Genomic DNA, 27573 nt, shown 5'->3' on the forward strand with positions numbered 1-27573 from the left:
AACCAATAGCGATTTTCCTTACTGAGGAGTTGGCAACACTGCCTAGTACCAACAGCAAGTACCAACGACCGGATTTGGTGTGTGGTAATAACAGGTAAATGAACTTTTTTTTAAACTTATTTGACTATATATGAATGCTTGTGTATAAATACACAAACAATACACGCATGCTTTCAATTGTGTAATTTAAGTGATCTAGGTAGCTCTGTTTTAGAAGTTCAGTTCATGCTAGAAATGTGTTTTGGAGTTTGTATGTGCTTTTTGGAGTATGTACGTGTTTTGTCTCTAGGGGCCACCGCATATATTTATATATAAACATGTATAAATAAAACCACTTTTTTTTTTTTTACATTAGTAATTCCTTTTGTGCATAATTTTATATTATTGTTAATAATAAATAAATTAAAGCAACAAAACAACCTGAAGAGCCGGTTCGGAGCCAAAAGAGCTGGCTCTTTTTAGTGAGCCGAACTGAAAGAGCCGGTTCTCTTAAAAGAGCCGGAAATCCCATCACTACCCGACATACACCACCAACAGCACAGATAGCGCAGACGTAATGGCAGCGAGGTGTGATTGCGGGTGCCGCTCAGGTGCGTCCGCCTCCCCTGTAGCGGCGCTGCAGACGACGCCCCGCCGCACGCATTAACCAGGTAAAATACATATTTAGGCAGAATTTTGCAAATATCTATTTTTCCTTTTTTTTTTTTAGCAGCATAGTGCTTTTTGCCTCTTGAGAGGTCAGCTCAGCTAAAGGTTTGCTTGCAGCTATGGTGGCAATGATCAAAAGTGTGAGGGCTTAATTTACAAGAGCTGTGTGCCTATGAATGGCAAGTGTAGGTGTGTTTTCTCTTTCCAGTGCCCGTTTACAAATGGAATGCAGCAGCCCTGTGAAGTCTCTGTGTCCTGTGATGTGCTGCTTCATTAACCAGATTCAGGATGTGCATTTATCTGATAGACTGTTCGTCTGCTTTGCTGACAGCCATGTATAAAGCTTTACATAAACAGATACACTGCCACTGGATTTTGGAGGCCATTTCCCTAGCATAAAGTACCAAAGGTCTCTCGTTGCCTCAGTGTGTGAGACCACATACCACCAGGGAATGGCAGCCTTATTTAAAGGGTTTATATGAGTGATATCATCACAAACCCAGAGGGTTCATACGAGAGGCTGATCCAAAAGCAGACTCAAGAGCTGACTTACTTTTTGATCAAGCTTTATTTACACACCAAAACAAGGATTATCTGTACACGCGTGCACACACACACAAACACACACACATGGAGAGATTTCTGGCAAGCAGTTCTGAAAGAGAGGAAAGACTGCAGTGAGCTAAGACTTTATTACAGAAGGTAGCCGTGGTTTGGGGGGTGCAGGACTGATCTGATTATGGTCAGAACCAGTCTGCTTGAGGAGAGGAGGGCTGTAGAGGCTGTGCAAAGGGCCCAGGTTGGAGGTCGTTGAGTAGCGACATCATACTTTTTACAGTTTGGCTGAAGAAGGGAGGCGTTGACTGGCATTCAGTGGGCGCAACAGGGGAGGCCAGCAATTTGGATGGAGAGGAATTCTCCAGAGAAGCAGGGCTAATCAGAGTAGGAATGTTAGGAAAGGAGAATGTATCCGGCTGTGGAGTGGCAGGGAGGTGGTTAAGGAGTGACCACATGTCTTCCTGAATGTCAGCGAAACCAATAGGCTCTTTTTGGTGTTGAAAGAATGTGGCAGAAGAGGTAAATGATGTGGATAGAGACGTATATACAGGAGAAGCAGGGTTGGTCTGATTTAGGTGATGACCAGTGAGTGGAGAGGAGGGCTGCTGAGACTGCTCAGAAGTGAGGAGGGGGTCAAGCTGTTCCACCACTGACAGCAGTGCTTCATCAGTGTCACTGACAAAAGTGGCCTGGAGCTGGACGGGTGCAGCAGAGGAGGCCAGTGATGCAGATGGGGAGAAATCCACACGAGAAGCTGGGAGGACCGGATTTACTTGACACACAGGTGCATCAACTGTTGTCTGTGTGTTCTGCAGCTGCACACACGCTGACTGCTGATCAGGAAGGTTGGTAACAGCTGGCTGTCTCTGTGGCTGTTCAAGAGGCTCCTTCGCAACTGAATAGGAAGAAGATGGCTGTGTCTGAGCTGGCGTCACACAAAGCCTCTTGGCCTGTTGATCTTCCTGTTTAGGTTCATGTATGAACTGCATGTTAGCACTTTGGACATACGTAGTTTTCTTTGGTGGACCAGTCTGGATGTTCTGTGGCGTGACGGCATCTCTCGCTTTCAGCCTGATCAGAATATTTAGCTTGTTGTTCTTTTGAGAGAGAGACCTCCACTGAAGACAGACAATCATGAGAACCCACTGTCAGCATAGATAAATACTCAGCTACACTGTTACTACAGGACAGCTGGCACACATGCACAAACATGAGCATAAAGCATTAACAGATGCATAAATATATGCAGAGTTATGCTGGGCTTACACTGTGCGATTTTTTTCAGTCGCGCGATTCAGCTCCTGCTCAAACTGTACGATTGACTCGCAGGGGTTAGAAGTTCATAGGTCACGATGCAGGGTCTCACACTATACGACCCGATGCTCTGATGCGACCTGAGTGCTCACACTGTGCGTACATGCACAACACGTTGTGTTGTTGTTTCCGGAAGAAGAACCCGGAAGTCAACCGCCAATAAACAAGAAGAAGAATCCGGAACTGGGGAGATTGTCATCCGAGAAATTTGAAAATGCTCACCAAAGAGAAACGCGCTGCCTTAGCAATGTGTGCCATTCTGTGTGCAGAAAGATCTAAAAATAAAAAGCGACTGCGTGTATGGACAAGGAAATGGCTTGGAAAACGTGGGCAGTACGGTCTGTCAATTCTACAACGAGAACTGGAGGTAAGCAGCAACAGCTAAATTGCACTTACCTACAGGACTTTATCTGCATGATGATGGGTAAATGTTTGAAGACATCTGATGCTTCTACTTTCAGTAGGCAACATTTAATTTTAGCCTATTAGTATTTTATTTAATTGGATTACTGGCCATTAACTACAGTACTTTTACATTTTACTTGAGTAGCATTCTAGTGAATGACTTGAACATCTACCAAAGTGATTTTTGGGACATCTTTCTGCTTTATACAACATTGGTTAAATATCAGTCCGACTCTTTAATTATCAATAACATTCAACCACTATTATGTCGCTTTGTTCTTGTGTGTGTTCTTGACTTTGACTTTGTTCTGTGTAAACAGGTAGATGATATGAGGGGTTTTCGGGACCTTCTCAGAATGTCTGTAGAGGACTTTAACTATCTACTGGAGAGGGTTAGTCCTGTTATCATCAAGAAGGATACACACCTCAGGAAGGCCATCAGCCCCAGGGAAAGGCTTTCAGTTACCCTACAATTTTTGGCAACAGGCAAGTGTGTGGACATGAAAATTCATACTACATAAGCTGCTACTACTGCATTATATTCTACATCTGTCACCTAAAATCTGTCTCTCTACGAAGCTGCATCCATGTCCACTATCCACCTGACATTATTTAAGACACTTTGTTCTATTTGACAGGTGAAACCTTCAACTCATTAAGTTTCCAGTATAGGATTGGAAGCACCACACTGAGCACGATTGTCATGGAAACATGCACAGCTCTTACCTGTGCACTGCATGAAGATTACTTGAAGGTAATTTTGACAGAAAATACATTACCCATGCTCACACTATTGAAAGATTGACTTGCACATTGTCAAAAACGTCCTATCAGTTTATACAGCAAGTTTTCACCAAAAACAATTCTGAGTCACAAAATGTATTTGTTCAGTCTTTGTTACATGTGTATATAAAAAAGTAAAGTGAACTCATAGTGTGACAGTGACTTGAATGTATGGTTAAGAAAGGAAATCATGAATTCACCAGAGATTCTTTTTGCTGTATCACTTTCTACTTGTCTTTCACAGACACCATCAACCGAGTCTGAGTGGAAGGCCATTGCCAGAGACTTTGCAAACAAGTGGCAATTTCCACACTGCCTGGGAGCTATAGATGGTAAACACATCTTCATCCAACCCCCTCCCAAGAGTGGCAGCATGTATTTTAACTACAAGTCCAGGTTTTCCATCATTCTTATGGTTGTTGTTGATGCCAATTACAAGTTTGTGTATGCAAGCGCAGGGACACAAGGTAGGGTCTCTGATGCAGGAGTGTTTGCCCATTCAGACCTGAAAGAAGCAATGGACACAGGCACACTGAACTTTCCCCCTGCTGATACCCTGCCAGGCACTGATGCTATGATGCCACACATGCTAATTGGAGATGATGCTTATCCCCTCCGACCAGATCTCATGAAACCATATCCATTTCGAAACCTTAACACTGATCAGAGAATATACAACTACCGTCTGTCCAGAGCACGTCGCGTTGTGGAGAACGCTTTCGGAATTTTGGCGAATCGCTTCAGAGTGTTCAGAACAACAATTTGCCTGGACCCAGACAAGGTTGTCACCATTACCTTTGCGTGTCTTTGTCTGCACAACTATCTCCGGGACCACAGATCTGACGCCTATGTACCACCTGGCTATGTGGATTCTGAGGATGCCAACCACCAGCTGGTTGAAGGAGCATGGAGAAGGGAGGGAGAGCTTCAGTCAGTTTCAATGGGCCTTGCACGGAACCCCTCAGTGGAAGCAAAGAAACAACGAGATGTCCTTTGCGAGTACTTTGTCTCACCTGCAGGGAGTGTTTCATGGCAAGAAGACATGGTGTAGGAAGACAGAAGGGTTTTTTTGTTTGTTTTTTTGTTTAAATTGCCTTGTTTACTTTCCAAAATTTACTAAATAAAAAAAAAAAATCCCTTTGTAAATACTGACAACAATAAATCTACCTCTGGGAAATTGCAAAAATGGTTTGCTTTATTACATAAATACAAAAATATCTTCCATCAAATTGTGCAAATAGTTCTGCAACACTCCACAAAATTGAGGTACGAAAGACACATAGTAATAGTGTCACCAAGAAAATTCTAATGTACAATTTCAATTAACTGTTGGAACATTTAAAACATTTGAATGAAGCTGTAATTTCAATGGACTGTGTTTACAGCAGGAACTAGTAAACTCGAAAATATTCTTAGATATAACTGTTTGAAATGTATTATTTAAGTTACTCAGAGTTGAGCATTTTCAGAAAGGACATTGGCTGGGTTGATGGGGCCTGGCAGTCTGGGGGGGGGGGGCTGGACCTGATGAGGTTGGGTGGGATACCAAGGTGGCCTAACCTGCGAACCTGCAAATTGAGAATGGTGGCCTCCCTGCTCAGCCTCCTGTGTGTCATAAATCATGTTCATGATGTTTCTCTTGAGTCGCAGCTGTAGAGCTCTGTCCTTTATGTTTCTCAACTCTGAGGCTACTTGTTGGCCAAACAGCTCCTCAGAATCTGCATTAGATGCTGATAGCGTTTGCTGGACCTGCTGAAGCAGGGAAAGTTTGGTCATCTCAATGCTGTGCTCTGTTGATTTTGGTGCATGTTTTTGCACTCTAGGTCTTTTAACAAGCTGACCTGTGGACTCTGAGATTGGTGGACTGTTTGAGGTGTTTTCCTCTTCCTGGCTCACTGAAACTGGGCTAGTGGTGTTTGAAGACATAAGGACATCTGCTTCAATTCCCATAGTGGACCGATCCTCATCTCCCTCCTCTGTTGCGCCTATGTCCTCTGACTCTGTTCCAAGCTGTAGGAAACTGTACCAAAAGCAGACAAAGGGAAAGTGATAAAGATCTAAACAGTATTAGTTACATCAGACACTAATTTTACACTGTATACTTTGTGGCATTTATTTTACTAAAAACATTTCAACTGAGAATTACCTTTGACATCATTCACCACAAATATCTCGTCAAAAGGTGTGTGTATCTGTGTATGCTTTTAAACTACTTGGTTATGAACTTACTCTCAGAGTGGACTCAGTCTGTCTATGGACAACATGTGCCTTCAAGAAGTCCAAATGTTTTAAGATCCAGGTCTGTTTGGGAGTTGGTGGTTTCTGGCCACTGCCACTAGGTTTCGGTTTTAGCAGTTTGCCATACTGCGTCCGAAGTGATGCAACCCGGGTTTTCACCTCATTCACTGAAAAATTTACATTAACATGTACTTTTTATTTAAATAGTTCAGATTCAAAGCTCTCCTCATACTAAAGTTAAAACTGCAGTTTGAGAGAGTTTTTACTTGGAAATTAATTATAAAAAAAAATATTTCTGATAGTCGATTTATAGGGTTTTACATCGGTCTCTTTCTCTCCCTCTCTTTCACTCAGTCACAAACACCACTACCACCATCAACTTTGCTAAATTGCTAATGACAAAAAATTACCAGGAAGCTGCAATTGGGCAGCAATGTCCACCCAACTCCTGTCACGTTTGTTGCGGTCATGGTAATTTTTTGAAGCCACATCAAAAAGGCTCGGATGAGCTTGCCAAAGTTCAACCAGTTGTGCCTCCATCGCTTGTATCCATACAATACGCTGCGCTGCCATGCTACTCCGTCTTTTCGCCGACGTTTATGTGTTTGCGCATGCGCAGTGTGTGAAGCTGTGGTGAGCTGGTCGTGAGGTGTCAATCGCTCCTTGTTACCCCACGTATACTACACGACGCACGATGAAGGCCAAAATCGGGCCGATCGCCAAAACGGTCGCACGACTCAAAAATCGGCTCAAAATGGGCCAAAAATCACACAGTGTAAGCCCAGCATTACACACTTACCCTCTTTGCCACAACTGCATTTACGGCTGCACTGCCAGTTATATTCAGTTCCGCCGTCATCTTTGGCCTCTGCTCCTTCAGGTAAATCATGAAGGCGTTTGGCGGCTTCTTTATGTACAGCCGGTCCGCATCCTGCTGGGCTTCACATTTCCTTTTTCTACAGGAATAAAACACAGAGTCAGAGCACATGTTAGCATTGTGTACAGCTGTGCGCAAAGTAGTTTAAAAACATGAGTAAAGCTGTGAAACTGAATGTAAGGAGGCACCATTAAAGGAAGCTGATTACAATAATTCGCACAAACATCTGCAGATGAAAGACAGACAGATTCCTGCAGATCACTGACACAAAGCACCACAGAAACTTACTTTGGAGGGACTGGAACACCGTGCCTACACAGATGCAGAGACGGATACGAGATAACAGAGCTTATGAAGATACAGATGTTCAGCAGCTGTGTTCACTGGTGTGTTTGTGTGTTTTACGTACAGTTCTCCAGCAGGATGCAGGTACTGGATCATGTTTTGTGGAATCCCGAGCACATTACGCTTGAAACACACAAAACACACAACCGATGATGAGAAAAGCTGAATGCTGTGATCTATCCACTCGGTGTAGGAAGTGATCAGTGGGAGGAGAAGATGTGCATAAAACTACATTCATACATAGCTGGACTTTGATCTCCTGCGTTATTCTTTGGAATTATGTTTCACTGGCAGCGACTAAGTTTACTGTTCAGCATTTTAGAGTCAAATAAAACTTTTTCTTTCATGTGGACTGAAGAATGCAACAGTTTTAAGCATCTTTATCAATAAAACTTCAATGAGTCCTGTCACTACCTCTGGGTGTCTCAGCTGTCCCTGGCTATCTGTCCCTGGCTGACTGTAGAGGTGAGCTGGTGCTGAGACCATGAGTGGAACCAGCTGCTGATACACAGGAGGAGCTGGTTCTGGGAGGATGTTGCTAAAGAATCCTCCAGTCTGAGGATCTGATGCTGGCTGAGGGGGAGCAGGTGTCCCAGTGGGGAAAGGAGGGAGAGGCAAAGGGTAGGATGTTTGCCCCAGAATGCCAACTTCAGGAGTGGAAGGCGCTTCTTCCCACTGCACTGTTTCCAAAATATAATTGTTTGGGTCCCTGAGGTCCATTTTAAAGACAGACGGGTTGAGGGGGTCGCTCAGAAGAATGGAAAACTGCGTCTGTCTAAGATCCTGTGGCACACACAATTATAAAAGGTTTTGCTCTCTTTAGACTGCGTTCTTACATCTCATATAATACAGAACTAAACTAAGGACAAGTATGTGGGAACAAGGTGTGAGTTAACAGTTAAAATCAGTTAGAGCGAATGTCATATTAAAATTGATATTTACTGATGATAAGATATTTAAAAGTGTTATATTTGTACTAATTCAAACTAAACAGAGAAATACAAAAAACTAACAAACTAATTAACACCCTGTTAACCGTCATGACTTCACTGCATTTATATAACAGCAACTGTTCTTGCGTTTGTAACACAAACATTTTATATATTCAAGAATCTGTAATTCAATAACACTGACAAGGTACATGAGCACTTAGAATTTGATGATTTAAACAACATTAAATTTTGTTTACTTTTAATTTTGCATCAGCTTAGCCAGTTACGACATTAAAATAATGACTTTTGTGATTTAAAACCTGATCTTAGAACAATGCTGGGTCATGTGTGATGTGTCATCGTATGAGGTGTTACATTTTGACTTAATTCTGCTCAATTAAGTGTTTTGATCTTTCATTAAATATGGCAACTTTGTGTTGTGCTGCAAGTTGAAACCCACTGTCCTCATGAGCACAGTATCTAACAACTCACCTGAGAAAACTGATTGAATTCAGCTGGACACAATGGTTTTCAGTGGGAGAAATGTTTCATCACTCATCTGTGACACTGGAGAAGTCACTTGAATGAGTGACAAAACAATTTTCCTTGGAAACATCCAGGGGAACTAAACCTTCGGGCATATCCTTGCCTGTAATTCATTCATCAACAAATGTTTGTTATGTATAAATCTTTTTTTTCAAGTTCTTGTCTCTCTTGGTTTAATTTTAGTCTTTGCAGCATCTCAGAAGAAAACCACTGTAAACTAGCTTGTCCCTGCGGGCGGTTTATCCTTCAAGCTCGGGTCCTCTACCAGAGGCCTGGGAGCTTGAGGGTCCTGCGCAGTATCTTAGCTGTTCCCAGGACTGCGCTCTTCTGGACAGAGATCGCCAATGTTGTTCCTGGGATCTGCTGGAGCCACTCGCCTAGCTTGGGAGTCACTGCACCTAGTGCTCCGATTACCACGGGGACCACCGTTACCTTCACCCTCCACATCTTCTTGAGCTCTTCTCTGAGCCCTTGGTATTTCTCGAGCTTCTCGTGTTCCTTCTTCCTGATGTTGCTGTCATTTGGAACCGCTACATTGATCACTACGGCCGTCTTCTTCTGTTTGTCTACCACCACTATGTCCAGTTGGTTAGCCACCACCACTTTGTCCGTCTGTATCTCAAATCAAATCAAATCAAATCACTTTTATTGTCACATCACATGTGCAGGCACACTGGCACAGCACATGCGAGTGAAATTCTTGTGCGCGAGCCCCACAAGCAACAGAGATGTGCAAACACAACAACACAAACGAGCAAAATACAAGAATGGCCAACCTGAAACTAATAAATATATGTACAATATATAATAGTGTATGCATTTCTGGATGTGTATACTAAATATTTTCCTACGTGTGTGTGTGTGTGTGTGTGTGTGTGTGTGTGTGTGTGTGTGTGTATATACACATTTTTACAAATTAAATAGTAAAAAAAAAAAAAAATAATAATAATAATAATAATAAAATATATAAAATATACAGAGTTGAATATGTGCAGAACAAGTGGCATTTATATACAGTGTGGACTAGAGCAGGGCGATATGGCCAAAAATATTTATCACGATATATATTTGAAAATTTGCGATAACGATATAACCGACGATATAATTGATGCGAGACAAAATACAACTCCACAACATTACTAGCGCAAAAAGACAACCTTCCATTTATTTTCACTTAAACAAGAAGCTGGTTTTTATGTACATTAAAGCTTTATAAAAATGTAACAGTGCAAATGCAAATTCCTTGCTGAAAGTTTAACCAAAAGGCATTTCCAGTAGAAATGGGCTGACATATCCTGAGCATAACCATGTATAATATCCACTGAAGTTAAAAAGAGGTGCTTTGCAACATTAAACTGCAGTGTGCAGTACGTATTTTTCGGACCATAAGGTGCACAGGATTATAAGGCACATTAAGCGAAACAAAGCAGTCAGATAAATCAAACTTTATTAAACTCATTCTTCTTGCTTCCTCCACTTCTGTACCATTGATTCATTAATATTGAATTCTCTGGCAGCTGCTCTATTCCCATGTTGTTGCAGTATATTAATGACTAACCTCGTATTGTGGATGGATTATCTCAGTTGTTCTCCTGACTGAAGTTTGGTCCGTTTACAGCATCCTGCCATGCGATTGCATTTGTCTCTAACCATGAAGAACCTTCACGTTAACTTTTATAAGTGGAAAAGTGTTAGTGTTGGTCCTCCAGCTTCACTGTTTATGTTATGCTAACATAGCTGTGTCGCTAGCGATCACGTAGCACATCATTATATACCAGCTAGCCCAACTTCAGTAACCCTACAAACGTCACTGCTGTTTAGTTTCCTGTCTTCATTTATGTTGGAAGTGATAGCAGAGCTGTACGTGTGATTTTTTTTCAGAAATCTCTCAGTCAGAACATGCTATATCATGCTTAGGTAACTAGCGAAACTAGCGAGCTAACTTCCGCTAGCTTCCTGCTAACTTCTAACTCCGTTAAATGTAATAACTTTTGTTTTCATGGATGCCTGGAAGTTAAACTTTATAGTTACACCTGGTAAAGCAGCAATGCTGATCGTTTTATTAAAGATGAAAGAATTTAGACAGTTTTTAACTCTAAGTGATGCTGCAGTGTTGTTTGACCTGAAACATACGGAGTTTAGGACCCAGATTACTCCCAGATTTAAGAGCATCTTAGTCCGACAAATATGACAATAACAACGGCCGCTTGCATGTTCTGCAAAAAAATGTGCTTTGTTGTGTATCTGACGGACAAACACCAAACCAGTTCCACATCACGGAAGTTGCACCATTTTTACAAACCAATTCTGGTTCATCTGTTTCACTCAACAATCGGCCATGTGCGTATGAAAACAAAGGCACTGCGCATGCGCGTTTTACTCCCATTCTATCGCGATATTTCATTTTCCTATCGTTGCCTAACATTATACCGGTATTACCGTGAACGGTATAATATGGCCCAGCCCTAGTGTGGAGTGCATAATGTTGAATCTGGAAGTCCTACAAGATCTTAGCTCGGTCATTCTCCACCACCCTTGAGGGCGTCTCCCATTTTGACCTCGGAACTTCCAGATGTTTCTGTATAAACCATAATAGACATAATAAAATTCTTCCACTGCCCAAAGACAGAGGTCATCTATTCCCCCAACAGATTATTGACTCCTGAATGCTCATGCATGGTGTTAGACAAGATCTTCATGCCTTCCAACGCTCTGGACACGGATCCATCAGGGGCTGCATTGTTAGGTGTTAGGTTTATGTGGTTGATTGTCATTTATGCTTAGAAATATTCACTCATATATGCTTAGAGTTTTATAATCAATTGTATATTGATAGAGGTTTGATCCTTAGCAGCCTGTAAAGACTCTGTGTGGCTTCCAGAGTGTTCTAGCATACACAATCACATCCTGGGGTCACGAGAAGAGGTCGTACTTTCTTTTTTTGTTTTATGGCAGGATAAACATATCTGTCTGTTTTAGTCTAAGTGCCTTTTGTTTAGATGAACTGCTGGACTTCCAGACCAGCAGAATTAGGGAAGTCATTTATGGGGTCTTGACCACACACACACACACACACACACACACACACACACACACACACACACACACACACACACACACAGACGGTACCCTTTGTTCATGTGTACACCTATGTAAGATATCCTATGTTAATGAACCTATGAATATTCATGTAACCTCAATAAAAGAGCAGTGTTACGAGGGAGTAGACGAGAGCAACTGAGGTCAGGCGAAGGAACGGCGCTCGTCCAGTCCTCTCCCTCATGCATGAGTAACACAAAGAACTTTGCTTTTCCTGTGTAGTAGAACTGTGTCGTTCCAGCAGTGGGCCTCTGCTTGACAGACCCATCATTAATTGGTCCTTCGAGCCGGATCCCTAGAATTGACTTTCACCGAGGGGAAAAAGAGACACGCCGAAAGATGATTGATGATTGACGAGATTCGAGATTAATGCAAGAGCAACACCAAGTAAGTACAAAGAAGAGCGCTGTAGCTGCGTGGGTTCACGCGAGCACGGTCGCACGGTTTAACGCGGACTTGAGCCGTGCGGTTAATCGCAGGCTTATAAAAAAAAAGAGAGCGACGGCTCCTTAATTGCGCGGCCGTACTCACGTGAGTACGGCCGCGCAGTTTTACGTGGGCCTATGCCGTGCGGTTGCAGCTCAGTGACTGCGCGGGTAAACGCGAGTCCAGGAGCTCAACAGCCATGTGGGTTCACGCATGCTAGGAAAAGTTATAGGCCTATTTTGTGTTTGTGTGAATGACTGCGGAGCAGGCGTGGTCTGTGGCACCGGTTTTGTTATTATCATGGGTTCCCGAGCAAGTAAGACTGCCTCACAGGGAGACGACACATTTATGCAAGAATTCACGGCAGCGTGAAGTATTTATATTGTCATAAACAATGTGATTTTGAGGGTAAACTGGTTACTGGACAACAGTGTTGGGCAAGTTACTTTGAAAAAGTAATTAATTATAGTTACTAGTTACTTATTCAAAAAAGTAACTGAGTTAGTAACTGAGTTACAATATTCTAAAAGTAATTAATTACTCGAAAATTAACTATTGTGTTACTTTAAAGAAATGTTTAACCCTCTGGGGTCCAGGGTATAATTGGCCATTTTTAACTACTTTTGATGTTTCCTCTACATTTCACCTTTAAAAACTATTTACTTTCCCTTGTTTGGTATCATCCTTTTCAGCACAACCTCATGTGTCTGAATTTACAGTCATGTTTTCATTTTGACATACTGTATTAACACAATTGATTTAAAATCAAACAAAAACCATAAAATCAGAGTAGAAAAAGTTATATTTTTTACTGTAACAACCACAAACATGTTTAATGAATCATATTTTATAACTTTAAATGCAAATATAAATGGTCAATTTTAAAATCCTGTGCACAAGTTTTGCAAAAAACAAACTTATTTGCAGTCATTTACCTTTTACCTTGATTTTTTAAAATAACCATTTCAAACTATTCACAGAACAATCTACGGTGGCCCTGAAGTGCAAATCACACCAACAAATTGCTAAACACAACAACAAAATCGAGAAACAAAAAAAACAAATGGAGAATCACAAAAACAAAACTGAGAATCACAAAAACAAAATTGAGAAGCACAAAAACAAAACTGAGAATCACAAAAACAAAATTGAGAAGCACAAAAACAAAACTGAGAATCACAAAAACAAAATTGAGAAGCACAAAAACAAAACTGAGAATCACAAAAACAAATCAAGAAGCACAAAAACAAAAGAAGAATCACAAAAACAAATCAAGAAGCACAAAAACAAAAGAAGAATCACAAAAACAAATTGAGAAGCACAATTACATTAAGAAAACCGGAAAGGGTAGGTACCAGTCGGCAACAGGAGACATCACTGATTGGATGTCCGCGCTGTTCATCTTTGGAACCGGAAGTTACTCTGCCTGTGGCGCATTTTTTTCAAACATGAACATTAGCGGTGACCCAAATATAGCTGTCGCTATTCGAGAATATTTTGATTCAGGACATACATACGAGGTGATACTGGATATGCTCAAGTGTAATCATGACATTGCAATTAGTATGCGTACACTGAAAACGCATTTAAAAGAATCTGGACTGTACAGACGAGGCAACTATTCTCCACTTCCTGAGGTGAGGCGTGCCATTTTGGCCGAGCTTCGAGGACCAGGACAATTGTTTGGATATCGGACCATGTGGCAAGTTCTCAAACAAAAACACAAGCTGCGTGTCAAGCGTGATGTAGTTATGAGGCTGTTGAGACAACTAAATCCTCAAGGAATCGCTTTGAGAACTCGAAGGAGGTTCACAAGACGCACGTATCACTCCATGGGGCCCAATTACATATGGCATGTAGATGGCTATGATAAACTGAAACCCTTTGGCTTGGCCCTGTCAGGATGTATAGATGGCTTTTCAAGAAGACTGATGTGGCTTGTGTGTGGAGCAACAAACAACAACCCGGCTGTTATAGCTCACAATTATATAAACTGTGTAAAGAGTCTTGGTGTGATACCAATGAGATTACGAACAGACTTCGGGACTGAGAATGGGACTATGGCAGCAATACAGTGTACCCTCCGTCATGCGCACACGGACTATTATGCTGGATCGTCAAGCCACAGTTACGGATCATCTACTGGGAATCAGCGCATCGAGTCATGGTGGTCTTATTTCAGAAGAGGAAGGTGGGTACATTTGTGTCTGGTAGGTGTAAGCTACAGTGAAAGCTGATCAGATCGTTTTTTTTTACATGCATTTAAGAAAATAGAGTAGCGTCCTGCTGGATGTGTTGAAAAGTTGGATGAGATAGACGTTAACAGCCGTCACTTTATTGCAGGAACTCAAAATGGTCACTGTCAGCTGTTGTGCCGAAATGAGCATGCTTGCCTAGATTTAACGACGCCAATACAAAATGAAAAACTCAGACCAAACTCTCCACTCCTCACAATCAACACACAGAACAGAGTGAAAAGAATACAGCATTTTTAACAAGAACATTACTGCAGGGTCGCTACAATATTTATGGAAAACTAATATGCATTACTTTGTTTGACATCCATTTGTGGCATGTTTTAAATGGGACCAAAATGTAACAAACCCTATAAAATGACCAAGAACAAAGCTAAATTGATTCTTAAATATTAATTATATACCCAGGTCTCAGTTTTGGATGGACTTGTTTGGAGACCTAAGAGACTCTGGAAACTTAAATGGAAGCCACGAACACCAATGCTTGCTGAGATTCTGCTTCAGAGGGGTTCTACAGAAAGACCTGGATGAATGCAAAGACCTCTGGAACAAACACAGGATCCGGCCAAGCAGACTTGCATCGTGTCCAGGGGGGATTCCAAACAAACTCTATCTCTTGCCTCACAGGTATTTGAGTTCTTAACAAAATGAATTAACCTTTTGCATCAAACTAAATGCAAGGTGTTGTTATTGCTTAAGTTGGTTAATATATATTCATAATTTTACACATAAGTATGATACAGCAGTTTATAACATGTCACTGCATGCGTTGATTTATATAGTTCCATATTGTCAGCAAAAAATCCTTCACTGTTCTATTTTCATTTTGCAGATATGGTTCAAGAGACTGTGGATTTGCTGTTGAGGAGATGGAACTGGATGTGTTTCCCGAGGAGGGGCTACCGGTTGGATTGTGTGGTGATCCAAACATTGAGGAATATTTACAACAGGCTGTACAACAAAACACACTGCAGCAGCCACAAGACTGGGAATCGGCCACAGAACTGTATTTGGCCCTGAAGGACATAGCTGGGTTTTAGATACCAACTGAACTTCAGTTTGTAATGACATTTGTCAGAGTTACTCTGACGAAGACACACACTGTGTCGAAACGTTAGTTTCTTTCCTTTTTTTGCACCTAATAAAACCTTTGGACTTGAGTGCTCCAGCCCTTCTGTTTTTCCTTCATTTTTTTAATGTTAGTAGTGTTTCCTTTCCCTCTTGCTAAATTGAATATAATATTGTTCATAATATACAGCAACTGGCATGAATTTAAATATTAACATTTAACCACAAGGAAACATTTACAATTTTCTTTAATAAAACCATTTACAAATAGTGTCCAGCATTTCTGTCACTTTTCCAACATACACAATATTAAGAAAAAACAACTAAATGTTTAACAATATGGAAGTTGCTTATCACATGAATGTGTTAGGTTCAGCTGCCGTTGGCACACTACTTAACAGGGTAACTCAGTAACTGTAACTTGATGACCTTGCTGATTTAAGAACATCCAAATCCTGGAGCATTTTGAATTCCAAAGTCCATGTTGGCCTTAAAGATGCCATATGAGTCACAGATGGGTAGCTTCAGAGTATTTGCACAGGTGTTTGCAACTGGAAAAGGCGAATCACTTAAAAACTGGATGCATGGTGGTGGTGTCATTCCTGCCGGTGGAACTGCTGTCAGCCCTGTGGCAAACATCATCAAATCTTCCAGACACACTGCTGTTGCCTTCTCTGAAAGAAGAAAGTAAACACTGTAGTACATTACAGAAAATTAATTTCCTTACCTCTCCTTTCATAAAACTATAAACAAATAAAAACGGCCATTCAAACCTTCACAATCAAGGAGATAATCTGCCCAAAAGCCAAGTGTTAGGACCTCCTTATGCCGCTTGTTGCTTCCTGCTGGGCTGAGATCTGGTCTGAACATGCTCTCCAGTTCTGAAGCAGTCAGGGCCTTTGCAGAGAAGCATAGGAGTGGGGCCAGCACACTGGAATGTTTTTGCAGTGCACTTAAAAAATTCAGACTTTCCAGTCCATCTTTAAATCTGCAAAGGATAGACAAATAACTAATAATTGGTTTATAGCTATGACTATTGCAGTCTTCTAAATTGTGTTTAAATGACTTTACCTACTAGATCTTTCATTATAAATTTGGACAGATTTCAAATGCATACACAAAAATAATTAATAGTGCTCATAAATTAACTGTGACAGCAAAAAAAGAAGAGCTCATTGGGATTTCAGCATTTAAAAAAAAAAAATAGTGCTTTCACACTGGAATAAACAAGTGTGTCGAAAGGGATCACCTCTTTTTATAAATAACTGAAAAATTAATCATGTTGCATGACTGATTATTATGGGTCATTGTGAACAATAAATGTATACTAAATTAGAGTTCTAGTGTCAAAAGGTTAATAGCGTGCAACAGTGGCTCAGGAATTAAGTTGTTGTTCATCAGATCACCGGATGCTACCGAATCAGTTTTTTCATATACATCTGAAGGTCTGAAAATGTCAGTGGCTGCTGTGATGAGCAACTGGCCATCCTGAATTTAAAAGGAGTAATGAGTTTACCGTTGAATGACACTTTGGTTTCTTTCAAGGATGTACCATCTGAGGTATTCCTCCACAAATGCTTGTTTCTCACAAGGCTTGACATTTCTGAGGCATCCAGCAGTTTGGAAGATTGTGCTGTTTTGCAAACTAAGATTATGCAAAGACTCCTCTGATTCAGCTTTCAGGACCTATAAAAAAAAATAAAATAAAAAAAAAGTTTTACTGTAAGAAAAACAAAAATAATTTTCACTACTTTTACGATTCATTCAAACATTGGATTAAAAAAATAATCAATTTGTTATTTCACTTGTGTTGTTGGGAGGTGGAAATCTGTCCTTTCAGATTACAGAATCTACCTTGAACCTACTTTCAAGATATGATCCAACACGGATAACTGTTATCCTGATTTAATCTTTTAAACTGGCCCCAAGTGTCTTCTAAGTAAACCCATTCCCTGAGCCTAGGTAATTTTCTACCTGATGTAGAACTTTTGTGATCTCCTCATCTTGCACATCTTCTACAGTGGCGCTGAAACTCTGATTCCCTGTGATGTGGTTGACCAGGTTCTTGGAGAGGAAATGTGGTGCTGGTCCCCCATGCACAATGGATACAGCGATCATCTTTCCTGCTAAAAAGTACTCATCTTGCCTGGCAGCTGTAATACAGGGCACATAATTATCATGGTTAATTGCTATTAAATATGCTAATGAAAAAAATAAGCCAATTTTTATTAAAATTTCCATTGTAATAATTACGGAGAAAACATCCACCTCTTGAATTATATACAAGATAACGGCTCTCTGGAGGTCCATCAAAGATGGGGCGATTTCTCAGACTGCCCATAAGAAGTGTGAGGAATTCACGCCTCGGGCCACCTGTATCCAAACCGTCTTCAAAGCTGCCAGCATCATCATTAAACTTGATGAACATGTCGTAGTTGTCAGAGTATGTGCTGCGTCGAAATCCTCTAACAGCTCCATCCCATACAGCTGACCTTGATATATTGAACCTGCTGACCTTCTTGTGGTCAAGTTCCAGTGCCAAATTTGCAATAATTTCATGTGCCTCCAAATTGGTGTCTCTAAAAAAAAAAAAAAAGGGAAACTTATTTTTTAAAGGTGTATATACTTCTCTCATGATTGCATGATGTCTTGTACAGAACAAGATGGCGGTTAATTGGATTCAAATGTTTAAATTACTAACACAGGTTCTTCTGGGGGCTCAGCTTTGGCTTCGTTAGGAGTAGGATCTTCATCATCAATCACAATCGGTTCAAACAGCTGTGTGTAGTTTCTGCAGAGTGAAAACATGTACACAAAGTGTAGATGCAAAAATACAAATGCATAAACATGCAGTTCCACTTTTATAGAATGATTCTACTATTTATTTTTCTGAAGAATCAAATGTAAAAGAGTCAAACTACATACATTTATAATAATTGTGTGTATATATTTTGTGCAAACCTCTGGAATAATTACTCAAGATACAACGCACCTGTAACAGGAGCTCTCGACAGTGAGGCATTCAGTAGTGCCTGTATCGTTTTCTTCTTCCAAATCTATGACCTGGAAATACAGAAAAGAGGATGAATGAAAATTCATATTTGACCAATTGATAATTATTTTAATATAGGGAGCCTAAGTCCCCTCCCCTTCTGGTCTGCTCGTGGGTCCCTGAACAAAAGAAAAATGAATGGAAGTGAATGGAGCTATAAAAGTTATTTTCTGGTCTGCTTTGCCTTACTCTCTGAATCACACATATGTTGTACTTCAATTTAAATAATAAATAATTGTGTTTCGACTATGTCTGTAATGTAATTTGAGATTTGTTAGCTTGTAAAAATTTGTCCTTAAAATGACTACAAGTCAGATGTCGCAAATATGATGTCGCCTCAGAAGCTTTTCTCCCCCAGCGTAGCTGCTAATTATCACATGGCCAGATTTATAGTGGTTTTCTCCACATCATCCTGGAAGAAGGATTCGAAGCTCGCTAAACAAAACTAAGCTTTTCCTCTTCTCTGTGTCTGGTTCGATGATGTCAATTTTGTGAGACGAACATTTACATTTCGCCACGTCTTTTCAAACAAAACATAAAATAACCTTTGCCACCTGTCGCTTAAGCACTTTTTGGCATCAAAATGTGTTTATATACTTCACGGACATCATATTTTAAATCCATTATACACATCAAACGGGATCAGAAAATAATTTTTATTGGCTCATAGACTCCTATTTTTTTAGCAGTATGGGACCCATGGTCCGGAAGTAGATGGATGTACCTTAGGTTTCCTATCCCAATAGATTATCTAAAGGTACAGTAAGTAAGAATGAAATAATAAATCCTGTGGTCAAATTTGTGTACTACAGTCTATCTTTATAAACAAACGAGTGACTCTCCCTCCTCCCGTTCCATGAGTTTCATGGCTACGGATCAGCGCCAGAAGATTCTAGATGACAAAGACGAGTCATACACAGTTAGTTTCAATGTAACCTTCCTTCCAACATGATTGAGACATTAGACTGCTTTGTGATTATTTCACTTAGTGTACCTTTAAGGGGTGGATGTTATAATCTATTGATAGTATGAAAATTGATGATGTGAAATGCATTGTATAATAACAATGAATGTAATAAGCAAACAGTGAATCGTCATCTAATTGCAAAGTAAAGGCGGTGGAGATTGTCTGCTGCACTGTTTTACTAATAAAATAGTTTTTTACCTGTTGTACTTCATTAGCAAGCACAAGATCCCCAGCACCCTTCCTTAGAGAACAAAGAAAAGCATTATTGTTGTGTACTGTGAAAATATTAATTGACACTTTGAAAATATTTAAGCATCTTGATTAACAAACAAGCAATACAAGTATTATGTAGTCCATGTTCCAAAAACCATATACAGAATGAATGACTGTGTGTTATACTTGTATAACTATGCATGTGACAAATAAAGAACCTTGAACCTTTAACCTTGACAAAAGTGTATATCTCATTAATACAAAAGTTTAGGCAAAAAACAGTAAAAGATTACATGTTCTTAAAATATCACTTACTCATATTCTGCCGCTTTCTGTAAAGGACTGCTTTCATGTTGAAGTTCCCATGGCTGAAACAAACAAACAAACACACGCACGCACGCGAGCGAGCACGCACGCACGCACGCACACACACACACACAAAATGTATTTCACATATAACTATTAACTGTTTTACTGAACTGAGGCAAATGGTGGTGGCTAAACAACAAGAAAACTCTATAAAAAAATTTTTAATTGTACTTACCAGTGTATCAGCAAGATCAAACTCAGAGGGCCTTTTAATAACAATCTCGGGGTCAGAGTCAGACAAGTCTGAGTTTTCTCCAACTACAAAACATGAAAACAAATCAAGCTAAGCAAACTAAATTCATACTAATGCATGAAACTTTATTTGATCATGAATAATAGATTAATACGAAAGGCATAAAGTTAGCATTTAAAAATCATGACTCAGTAGATCCAAAAATGGCTGAATTTCATGTTTCCAGGAAGAAACATAACATATACAAGCTAATTTAGGCAGCAATGGTGGCAGAGGAGTTAAAAGCCCGCCCTGTAATCAAAAGGTTGAAGGTTTGAGCCCTGCTCAGTCTGTCACAGTCGTTGTGTCCTTGGGCAAGACACTTCACCCTCCATGCCAGGTGGTGGTAGTGGGAGGGATAGGTGGCATCTGTGTACAGCAGCCTTGCTTCAGTCAGTGAGTCCCAGGACAGTTGTGTCCACATTGTAGCTAATCACCAGCAGTGTGTGAATGTGTATGGGTGAATGACTGGTTTTGTTGTGAAGTGTCTTGGGGGGGTTGTAGAACCCTAGAAGTTGCTATATCAAATACAGGCCATTCACCATTTTAATGTAGGTATGCTATTGACTTGCGTGCTTTATGCGTAATGTTATCATTTTACAATTTCAAAATTAGCAGTTGTTGAAACTAAGGGAATGTGTGTCAAAATCAAAACAAACATTAGCAGCTTACCATCTTCAAAGTCACTCTTCAAGCAGATGAAAACAGTGATTCTTTGATAAGGCTTGCCAACTTCAGCCTTATAAGCCTCAAGTGTAAATGGTCTTTGTGTTCCAGGGACAGTAATGACCTCAGTGCCATCCAGATACAGAAGAAGGAAAGGTCCATCTTTTAGATCTTTGTTAAAGTCCTTCATTTTTTTAACAGCTTGAGCAGACTTGTGGCAGTAGCGTCAGGGTCTGTTGTTAGGAAAATAGTTTTTCCACGGTATGGCTTCAAACCACCCTTTTTTATGGTCATCAAGCCGACATTTATCTGTAAGGAAAAACACATGAACAATGGGCCAAGTAGATACTAATATGACTCTAAGCAGATCTATTCAAACTTGAATATTTATTAACTGCTAAAGAGGGATCTTCCTGACAACCTAAATGTACAATTACTCGTAAACAATTGTTCTTATTCTGGATAGCTTTACTACACTGAACATTTTTTACACAACTCCCCTAAGGAATAACAAAAGAATGTCATTAGAAAATTAACCTCAACTTGTTTTCAGACTGAGCTAGCCAAACTACCTGACCCTTTCTTTTTTCCTTTTTCTTTAAGCCCTTCCTCCCTTCAGAAAACTTTTGCCTCTCTTCATTTTTCTTTTTTCTGTATTCTATGAAGGTGCTGAAGGTTGGAGTCGGGCAGTTTGAGGTAGTCTGTGATGCTAAAGGGAAACAAAGGAAAAATGTACTACAATGTCACACATTAAAGACATTCATTCATGTAACATTCCATTGTCCACACAACACGCAAATAAGGACAACACTGAATAATCTCACTAGAAAATTTCTACCAAGGAATGACAATGCAACTGATACTATTGACCAATACAATTCTACACCAGTAAGTTTTAATGTATAGACACATAATAGGGTTAGTTCCTAAAGTTAACCAAACATAATAAATGAACTAATTTATTATCGTTTCAGTTGTGGAAATGCTCAGAGGACTGTTCCACGAAGCAAGCTAATCCCAAAAGCCAGGCTCACTCTGAAAATCCAGGCTCGATTGCCCCAAATTCGGTTCCAGGAACGAGGCTAACCTGCAGTCTTTCTGCTCATTCATTATGCAATATGTGTAACAGAGTCATAAATAACATTGTTATAATTACACAAAATGTGTTCTAAACCCCCAAACTTCTCCTTTTATACCTGACTTTTAGGACCTCCAAGCCTGTAGTTGTGTTCATTATCAGTTAGAGCCCCTCCTCATTCTTTTCTTCTTCTTTGGTGCAATACTATAAATACAGTGTACCCCTTTTGCCTCTCCCCTTTTTCTACAATTCCCCTGTGGGAGAGGTGGGTGTCATTTCTTTCGAGCACCTTAAAGCACACATAATTCATATTTAACCACCCTGATGTTTATGATTGCGATTTTAATTCAGTTATTGTCATTATTGAGCCTGTTTTTGTAAGATGTTATAAGTGTGTAGTATGTGTGTGTCATAAATGTGTTTTAGGCGCCATAAATGATAGCATGAATATGTATTCCTTGCTAGCTTGGGAGCTGTGGTGGGTTGAGCTAATCCTCTTCCCCACTGTCTGTATTTGGTCGTAGGAGCTGGAGTGGGCAAATTATTTACTTGGAGGTCTTTCTTTCTTTTACCTTTTTTATCAGGTATGTCAGATTTCATGTTGTTTTTGTTTTATCTTATGTCAAATATGTTACGTGTAAATGCATATTTTATGTTTAATGTAAAAATAAATGCCACGCCCTTTTTCTACAATTCCCCTGTGGGAGAGGAGCTGGAGTGGGCAAATTATTTACTTGGAGGTCTTTCTTTCTTTTACCTTTTTTATCAGACACAACGCAGAATCACACCGGTTACATATGCTTGTGGACAAGTCTGGTCCGTGGCACCCTAGCTGCGAGGTTTGTTAACACTAGAACTGCCCTCAAACCTTCACTACTAGAAAGGTCTTGAGCAGTCATTTTGACAGCTGCGTGCATTTTCAAATGAGCCTCGATTTTCTGAGCTCGCTTAGTGGAACAGCCCTCTGGTCTGCTGTGGGCTGGAAACAGCTAACGCTAGGCTAATAAATCAATAAATAACAAACATTTTATTATGCGTATTAACTTACTCAATGGGAGTGAAGTGTCTCCGATGCAAGATGCGTGATAAAGCCTCTCGCCACAGCCGCTGCAAAAGTTCGGCGACTCCTCAACCAGCTTTTTCCCACAGCTAGGACAAAACATTCCGCCGTTCTTCTTCAAACGAAATGCGCCACAGGCAGAGTAACTTCCGGTTCCAAAGACGAACAGATCGGACATCCAATCAGTGATGTCTCCTGTTGCCGACTGGTACCTACCCTTTCCGGTTTTCTTAATGTAATTGTGCTTCTCAATTTGTTTTTGTGATTCTTCTTTTGTTTTTGTGCTTCTCGATTTGTTTTTGTGATTCTTCTTTTGTTTTTGTGCTTCTTAATTTGTTTTTGTGATTCTTCTTTTGTTTTTGTGCTTCTTGATTTGTTTTTGTGATTCTCAGTTTTGTTTTTGTGCTTCTCAATTTTGTTTTTGTGCTTCTCAATTTTGTTTTTGTGATTCTCAGTTTTGTTTTTGTGATTCTCCATTTGTTTTTTTTGTTTCTCGATTTTGTTGTTGTGTTTAGCAATTTGTTGGTGTGATTTGCACTTCAGGGCCTCTCAATTTTGTTGTTGTGTTTAGCAATTTGTTGGTGTGATTTGCACTTCAGGGCCACTGTAACAATCAGCTGTTCTGCATTCAATAAGATGCCACACAAATTATTTGTGCCACTCCAAAAAAATAATTTCTGTCCACTATAAAGGAGAACATCACAGCCTGATACCTGCAGGAGTGACAGCAGCAGGTGTATCACTCCTGTTTCTACCTGGAGACAGCAGTCGCCTCATTGTTCTGACACACAGCACAAAACTATCCACAACACTACACACTAACTACACAAGACAACACATGAACTACACACTCCAAACACGCTAAATGTCACAAATCTCTCACATCTCAAAACTCTCTTATTCTGCTCTCTCTCTCTTGCCTTCACTCCTAAAACTTCCCCTGTTTTTGTTTGGGGGGTTTTTTTGCTCATAAGCAGAGAGTGCTCGCTGCGCTGTCCTTACGGTGTGTTCACACCGAACGCGATAGAGGCGGGCAGAGCGTCAGGCTTACATGTAAAGTCAATGGAAAGGCGCGATGACCCGCGATTGCGGCTCCCGCGAAAATTCGGAAGCAGATTTGCGTCGCCAAAACGCCTGAAACGCGCGTGAGTGTAGCGCATTTCAGGCGTTTGACTCGCGAAAAAAACCACGCGCGTGAGTTTATGTGTTGCATTTTGTGCATACACGCGTTTCGTGTCCCCCGCTCGAGTTGGAAAAATCTGAACTCCAGCGTCAAATCGCGCCGCGACAACCAATCAGGAGCCTGGTGACGTGGCTGTTACCTAGTTCAAAGGGGCAGATCCCGCCAAAGCCATTCATTCTGCATTCATCATGGAGGAAAAACTAATCAGTGCTGTGGCAAATCATCCCGAATTATATGATGCTACCTACTATTTCTACCGAGATAGGAATAGCTTGGAGACAAATCAGTGAGGAGATCGGGCAACCTGGTAAATTCATTCCTTCTTTTTAATTTTCAGACTGACCCGATGAAGCGGCGCAAAAGCTAGCAAGCCCGCCTACTGTCCCGCGATTTTCCCACTGTTGTACAAATACTTTTCCGCTAACCAGATAATGCGTTTATTCAGAGGACATCTGCAGGAGAAAGTGGAAGAGCCTCAGGGACACCTATAATAAGGAGAAGAGGGCAGAGAAGGAGAAGAGGAGTGGGTCGGCAGCAGGATCGGGGAGGAGATGGAAGTTCTTCGCGGTCATGGGGTTTCTGGACCCCTTCCTCACCCCGCGGGAGACTAGCGGAAATATGGTGCGGACCGTGGAGAACTTCTCCCCCGAGGACCAGGGACAGCCCGAAGAGGCAGCAGGGGAGTGTCAGTCAGAAGGTATGTTTACAATGAATTAATGTAGGCAGTTAATTAATGCGTGTTGTCATACAGGAATATATTTTGTTTATTAATAAACAGTATACAGTAGTCCCACTGTTCATCCGTCACTGCCTCGCCTTTTCGCTGATTTTTTTTTTATTGCACCGTACAGCTTTCAACAATGCGCATTGCATTCTGCAGCCGAAATGACAAATCTCCTCCATGTCATGTCTCCTGCGCTTGCCAAACTTATCATGTTTGGTTTTGATAACCATCACTTCAAATAGAAAAAAACAGCACAAAAACACTCATAACTATGACCCTCATTCGGAAATAGGCACCTGCACCGGGAGCGAAAAAGGCGCACAAAAGTGGCGCCGCAGACGGAGAAAAAGCGCGGCATACTTTTACGTTTTAAAATTGACTTGGTTTGCACTTTGAGAATCAACTTGTGAGAAATGTGACTACTGTTCATGTGCTGCAATAAACGAGAGACCACTGTATATAATAATAAGTATATAATAATATAATATTCTCTATGACTATTGTCTTCGACCTGTTAACATTTAATATTGTCTTGATAGAGTCAAGTAATCATGCAGCAGAGTCCTCCCCTGTTGCTTCTCCTGACTCCCCAGTCCCTGGTCCCTCCACTCCTGCTGCTGCACCCACAGGTATGAACATCAAACACTGATAGCTTTTTACTTGCTTGAATCCCCTTGTGATCACCTTTACTAAATATCTACAACCAATCTGTTCATATCCTGGTTTTCTTCAATTTTGAAAATGAAAATCTAGTAGCAGCCTTCTCATTTCTTTGTGGTGTTTTGTTCTGTGTTTTACAGGCCCACAGAGGAGGACAGCTCGAAGGCGGGCGAGGGAAGGGTCCCAGGACGGTCCATCGGCGGTGGAGCTGGCTATCCTGGAGTGCCTAAAGAGGCCACGCCCGTCTGCAACAGAATATTTTCTCCTCAGCCTTGTTCCTGCTCTGGAGAGCATGCCGCCTCAGACACGAGAATTCGTGAAATTCCAAATTTCTAAATCAGTTTTTGAAAATAGCACAGCTGTGCTAAATTTGGAAACATTGGACCCTAATGATCAGTAGTTTTCTGATGAGGCAGCAGCTCTCCAGGGCAGAAACAATGTTCTTATGTTTCTCCTCCTTCTCCCTGAGGCTCTTCCACTCCAAGCTGGGTCCTTTTTATTCCTGTCTGTCTGTAAATAGTTAGATTTCATATATTTATGTTATTTATGTCCTTTTGTTACTGAATTTATATATTTTATCAAATAAACATTTATAATGACAAATGTCTTTGTTCTACTACACAGCAAATATTGGCACCCGACTTGACAAAAGTAGAATTTATTTCATATTACACTAATAACAAAACATACTAATACAGTGGGATGCATAAGTTTGGGCAACATTGTGAAAAGTAATTATTTTCCTGTACAAATTGTTGGTTGTCTCAATAAAAATTGTCAGTTAAATACATCATATAGGAGACACATAGTGATATTTGAGAAGTGAAATGCAGTTCACTGGATTTACAGAAAGTGTGCAATAACTGTTTAAACTAAAGCAAGCAGGTGCATAAATTGGCAACACAAAAAAAGAGAAATAACATAAATATGTAGTGTATATCAATGTGTGTGTCTCCTATATGATATATGTAAGTGACATTTTTTACTGTAACAGCGATTCATACAGGAATATAATGACTATTAATAAGGTTGCCCAAACTTTTGCACCACACTGTATATAGGAACATAGTGAAGACAAGTTGCAGAGTAAAAAGAGGTTAGTTTATTTTGGAGTAGAGCTCCATTTATTAAGAAAATGTTAAAAACACAGGAACACTCTTTAGAGGTTTGTGGGTGGCTCTTAAAAGAGCCGTTGTGGGGAAGTCGTTCAGACTTCAAACAGGCTACTCCTTTGGTTGCCAAGACACAGCTCCCTCTGCCGAGAAGTGAGCCATGAACTTCTCCCTCACCAGGACAGCCTCTCTGGAGGAGTTGTTTGCTGCCATACGACCCAGGTCTTGCAACGGCTCCACCACAGCAGGCGCCAGACCTCTCACAGCAGGTGCCCCTCTCTCGTCCACACAGCGCAGAAAGTTGTGGAGAACACACGTTGCCTTCACACACTTCTCCGCAATTTCAGGACGGAGCTCCATGGCACGCCGATACAACCTCCACTGTGAGGAGAGGATACCGAAGGCACCCTCCACTATCATCCTGGCCCTGGAAAGGCGATAGTTAAAGATCCTCTTCTCTAAAGGGAGGAGGCGTCCAGGGAAAGGTCTCATGAGCTCACGCCGCAGCGGGAACGCTTCATCAGCCACAAAGACATGGGGCTGGGCTCCACGGTGTTCTCCACCAGGTAGAGGCTGGTCAGGAGGCAGATGGAGAGTCCCAGCCCGAAGAGCCTGACCAAAGGTGGAGTTGGCCAGAATACCACCGTCGCTGGTCCTCCCGTACCCCCCAACATCAATGACACGGAAGCGATGCTCTGCATCCACAACCGCAAGGAGAACAATGGAGAAAGTTCCCTTGTAGTTGTGGAACATGGATCCTGAG

General features: G+C 40.9%; 2 protein-coding genes, 1 long non-coding RNA gene and 1 pseudogene across 4 annotated transcripts in view; 2 read left to right on the top strand and 2 right to left on the bottom strand.

Annotated features, from left to right (window-relative positions):
• Window positions 1-1232: 1232 nt before the first annotated feature.
• Window positions 1233-27573, bottom strand: part of LOC308389626 — a 50972-nt pseudogene continuing 24631 nt past the window's right edge. Inside the window, exons 3-4 of the transcript in view lie at window positions 6746-6902; window positions 1233-2324 (exon numbers count right to left, since the gene is read on the bottom strand). The product of the transcript in view is annotated as an uncharacterized misc_RNA (transcript). The remainder of the gene's footprint in view (window positions 2325-6745; window positions 6903-27573) is intronic.
• LOC308389100 lies at window positions 13650-15586 on the top strand. The gene is made up of 3 exons (XR_013970216.1): window positions 13650-14362; window positions 14835-15053; window positions 15259-15586. It is a non-coding gene; the product is annotated as an uncharacterized lncRNA (long non-coding RNA).
• LOC308389609 (G2/M phase-specific E3 ubiquitin-protein ligase-like) lies at window positions 17007-21183 on the bottom strand (the record flags this gene model as incomplete). Its single annotated transcript, XM_080871100.1, has 9 exons — window positions 17007-17180; window positions 17469-17647; window positions 17763-18073; window positions 18196-18285; window positions 18487-18557; window positions 19712-19754; window positions 20042-20094; window positions 20271-20353; window positions 21000-21183. 9 exons carry the CDS (start codon window positions 21181-21183, stop codon window positions 17007-17009), a joined length of 1188 nt encoding a protein of 395 aa, XP_080727226.1.
• On the top strand, window positions 24787-26106 carry LOC308390188 (uncharacterized protein). Its single transcript, XM_080871908.1, has 3 exons — window positions 24787-25011; window positions 25578-25667; window positions 25839-26106. Exons 1-3 carry the CDS (start codon window positions 24885-24887, stop codon window positions 26096-26098), a joined length of 477 nt encoding a protein of 158 aa, XP_080728034.1. The 5' UTR covers window positions 24787-24884; the 3' UTR covers window positions 26099-26106.

Source organism: Rhamphochromis sp. 'chilingali', assembly GCF_963969265.1.
Source record: "Rhamphochromis sp. 'chilingali' genome assembly, chromosome: 21".
Lineage (NCBI taxonomy): Eukaryota > Metazoa > Chordata > Actinopteri > Cichliformes > Cichlidae > Rhamphochromis > Rhamphochromis sp. 'chilingali'.

Excerpts from the sequence above, each read along its gene's own strand:
- LOC308390188 (XM_080871908.1), top strand. The coding sequence starts at position 24,885 with ATGGGGTTTCTGGACCCCTTCCTCACCCCGCGGGAGACTAGCGGAAAT. Across the intron at positions 25,012-25,577 it reads AGGGGAGTGTCAGTCAGAAG|AGTCAAGTAATCATGCAGCA; the intron begins GTATGTTTACAA and ends TTGTCTTGATAG. Across the intron at positions 25,668-25,838 it reads TCCTGCTGCTGCACCCACAG|GCCCACAGAGGAGGACAGCT; the intron begins GTATGAACATCA and ends TGTGTTTTACAG.